At 40.8% G+C, this 4,004-nt stretch overlaps 1 protein-coding gene across 1 annotated transcript; it reads right to left on the bottom strand.

Annotated features, from left to right (window-relative positions):
• Nucleotides 1-323: 323 nt before the first annotated feature.
• LOC132552739 (para-nitrobenzyl esterase-like) lies at nucleotides 324-4,004 on the bottom strand. Its single transcript, XM_060216933.1, has 4 exons — nucleotides 3,333-4,004; nucleotides 2,883-3,201; nucleotides 1,843-1,914; nucleotides 324-919 (listed from the first exon to the last, which is right to left on the bottom strand). The coding sequence occupies exons 1-4, from the start codon at nucleotides 4,002-4,004 to the stop codon at nucleotides 324-326; spliced, it is 1,659 nt and encodes a 552-aa protein (XP_060072916.1).

The raw sequence follows: 4,004 nt of genomic DNA on the forward strand, positions 1-4,004 counted from the left end.
TACAGCTGAGAAATGTACAAAAAAAGCAAATCAAAAGATTGATTTAATGGTAGGAACAATCCACCATAGATAAAAGGTCGGGTTTCGGCTCGTGATTGCCGCAACGCATATAGATAATCAAATTTAAGGACACTCGCACATAGAATTACTTTATTTAGATGTGTATAAAAAAAATGACAAAATGATAATTTCATGATGTCAGTAGCTGAGATCAAACGTGCAACCGCCTGGAAATTTGGCTTACGTGGTATCGCTTAATGTTAGTAAAACAACGAAATTATTAGTAACCAAAACGAAAGCCAAATGATTTCATGTGAGAATTTTCAGTTTAACCATGAATAATCAAAGAAGCCATTTTTCATCCAAAAGTCACACTGATAGGAATGGTAACCGGAAGTCACTTTTGTTTTGTCTGACAAAAGAGCCACACTGTCTGGAAACGGGCGCCAGTCTTTTGAATACGGACTTCCGGTTTCAATAAAAGACATGATCTCCCGCCGAAGGTTAGCTTCAAACATAATATCGTTGCCGGAGGGATGGGCCATAATCTCCTGCATTGTTCCGAAAAATGCAAACGTGTCCCAAGCATGAAAAGACAAGAGGGTATCCAATGGCGCTCCGAATAAACTGACTGGCGCAGAAGGTACTGCAGTAATGACATATCGGTACACAGAAGAATTAGTGTTGGCAGCAGCGTACAGTGCCATGATGTCGTTACCACATCCTACACGTACATCAGTCACCATGGACGTGTACTGATACCTTATCGATTTCTTATCTACCGGATACAGTCTTAACGCCATCTTAGCAATGTCTGTCCCAAATGTACCAAGGTTACGCATGACGTGTTCTTCGTATGTAGATTTATTTACCAATATACCTGGAATACCTACGAAGTCAATTTCTTGTGCTGTAGTACCTATATCAAAGTAAGACAAAAACATGTGAATGTATGTGTAGACCACCAGTCTTTAGCTAAGTTCATGGCAAAATCTTTTTTTTTTTTTTTCATTTTGCAGTTGAAGGCCAAAGGTTTATGTGCGCTTTAAAACATTGGCGAAAGTATACAAAATTTTAGTACGTGTATTCAAAATATTAGATCACAATAACCACAGGTGTGCGGAGTCTTTATCCAAACACATTAACGAGGTGCTGCTGACTCGAAAGACAGATGGAGCACATTCCTGAACACGCCTACATTCACTAGATAAAGTGGAGACCTGGAGTACACATGATGACAAGAGGTATTTGCACATGTGTTTCTGAGGGATCAAATCGCTGATAAATAAAAATGTATTGTTGTTTAGTTAACGGTATATGTAAACGTGTTAGCTGGTACCTGAAAATTGCTAAGTTTGAAACATCGAAACGCAATTTTCCCCTGGTTTATAAATCACAACAAAAAACATGTCTGACTTTTCAATTATGATGTATTGAAAATGTTTATTTACAAAAATTGTACACGCGATTTGTATGTGAAGTAAATTGGAGAAATGAATTTTTGTGTTGGTTTGGGCTACCGATCGGCAGTTGGATTCCTAAGAAACACATGTGCAAAATATCGACTCTATACCACACCGTAAAACATGGGAAATATCTTATTAACTTACCTCCTGTCATCATGTGACAGTTAAAGTGTAAGAGTGGAGGTATAAAGCCAGTTATTAACTTACCTCCTGTCATCATGTGATAGTTAAAGTGTAAGAGTGGAGGTATAAATAAAGCCAGTTTCTGGTTCTCCTTTTCCTACTTGAATTCGCGCGGGAAAAATATAATGTCTGGGGAACCTAAAAGCTTGCTACAACGTGTATCTTTCAAACCCAAACAGATACATGTACATACCTATTATCAGTGGCACGTCATGAGCACGTCCATTAATCCACGCGTCGAACGGAGTCTCCGTGAGGACGTAATCTGTGACAGGGAAGTATACGACCACGTGTACAGTAACATGTGACATTGAAATAAAAACACGTTAACAGTATACTTACACAGGTTCATATCTACAGTAACGTTTGAGCAACTTTGACATTAGAAAACACCTAACTGTATGTTTCTTAATTTACGACGTGAAAACAACTGAAAGGAGGTCGTAAAACATTTCAAGATTGATTTATTTACATAACATTTATTCCACTTACGGAGAAACCCGAAATTAAATGTGCAATGATATTTTGGCAGATGCGTAAAATTATCATTGACTGGGACATTTAGAGAATGACAGATTAAAAATTCGAATAGTTGGCTGTTCTACCACCAACATCATCATAATGATCGATAAGTATCCCTGTCGTCATAGCGCGATAGTACAGTTAGAAGATTATCGGACTTGCAGTCCCGGATGATGATCTGAGGTGTTTGGTCTGATCGTTACTAAGGGTGGTTGGTTTGTCGGGAGCGTGTTATTCAGTAAGACCAACAAGCAGGATTCGGCGGTATAATCATTGTTCTAGGAGTATTCGTTGACTATGCATAGTTTTCCCCAACTATTTCCTGCCCAGATCAAGTTTCTTTTCCTCACATTCGTGTTGTGCAATTATTTAAGTATGCAGGTATGTGACCTGTATCTGTGACCTAATATTAGCCAAAGCTTGTATAACTAAAGGAGCATGCGTTACTCAGTAAATAGCGCTCACTGCAACCTCGACTGAAGAGGCGAGGTGTGTGCTTCAAACCCTTCCCGGATCAGTTATGCTGTAATAGATGCTCTGGATAAAATACTATTGGCTTCCAGCATGACAACTACAAGACAAATCTACTCAAAATAACCAAGACTGTTAAAGACGCATGAAAAATACACAACAACTATCACTGCCTTATTCCTCATATAATAATTATAATGTGCAGAAGAACTTTTCTTCTCATGATTTGTTTAAACTTACTGTCTACAATAGCTAACCCTCCATCAAATCGAGCCTTTACTGGCAAATCTATCTGGTCTTCCATAGCCCAGAACGGATACACGTTCCTTGGTACCGCCTGTGTGATATCATGGGCGGATAGCTGTTGTAGACATGAAATATTGCTACACTTTGTATTATTAAGGAACACCATATTGTCTATGGATGCCTCGGCTATGGTTTTAGTCAGTAGAGGGGATCCGCTGAGCAGCCAAGCCCTGTGGAACAATCCTTTGGCTAATGGAGATGCAAGTAGAACCATCACACTGGTGCCACCAGAGCTCTGACCAAACACTGTTACCTTTGAACGAGACAGATATTTAAGCATGACACTACAGGCTCAATTTTCTGTAGCTTACGAATATTACGTCATCATCAAATAATGAAAGATACTAGTGAAACCGGTTGCTTTGAATTACTGTTAGTGTTTACCATATTTGGATTTCCTCCAAAGTTTTGGATGTTCTCTTGGACCCATTTCAGCGCCAGGATCTGATCCATGTGTCCATAGTTACCGGATGTGTTGGTTTTGGAGTTCTGAGATAGTATGTTCAGGGCCATGAATCCGAACGCCTGCAAACGATAGTTCATGCTGACGTATACGGTATTGGTGTCTCGTGCCAGCTGTTCGGTTGGAGCATATCCGGACTGATCACTGTTTCCGACTTGCAACGATCCACCGTGGATGAAAACCATGACAGGAAGATTAGATGACGTCACGTTTGTCGGGGTCCAGACGTTGAGATGCAGACAATCCTCGGTGCCAACCACACGATCTTCGTCGAGTTGTACACACTGGGATTTAAGTACAGAAGCGTCGAACGTGCCTGGCCAGCACGTGCCATCCTCGTGCCTTAGTGGTTCTGGCGGCTGCCAGCGTTTGGTCCGTACTGGAGGTACGGCGTACGGTATACCTCGGTAGGCGTAGGCGTTACCGTCAAACTTGCCTCTGACTGGGCCACAGGATGTCTGGGCAAAGGCGTCATGTGGTCCCGCACTGTGTTGATCACCAAAAATAAAACCATAAACTGCGTCTTTGGTTAGAATGACCCAGCATAAAGACCAGAGAATTAACATCTGCAAGGAGACAATATTACAAGTCAT

Source organism: Ylistrum balloti, unplaced genomic scaffold (genome assembly GCF_031769215.1).
Source record: "Ylistrum balloti isolate Yb309-2 unplaced genomic scaffold, AGI_CSIRO_Ybal_v1 Utg370274, whole genome shotgun sequence".
Taxonomy (NCBI): Eukaryota; Metazoa; Mollusca; class Bivalvia; order Pectinida; family Pectinidae; genus Ylistrum; species Ylistrum balloti.

What these genes read in the sequence shown, in the direction of transcription:
- LOC132552739 (XM_060216933.1), bottom strand. Translation starts at nt 4,004, where the DNA reads ATGACTTGTAATATTGTCTCCTTGCAGATGTTAATTCTCTGGTCTTTA. An exon ending in TTGGAGGAAATCCAAATATG is followed by an intron (nt 3,202 to 3,332) that starts GTAAACACTAAC and finishes TCTCGTTCAAAG; the next exon opens with GTAACAGTGTTTGGTCAGAG. An exon ending in TGACGTGCCACTGATAATAG is followed by an intron (nt 920 to 1,842) that starts GTATGTACATGT and finishes ACTTTGATATAG; the next exon opens with GTACTACAGCACAAGAAATT.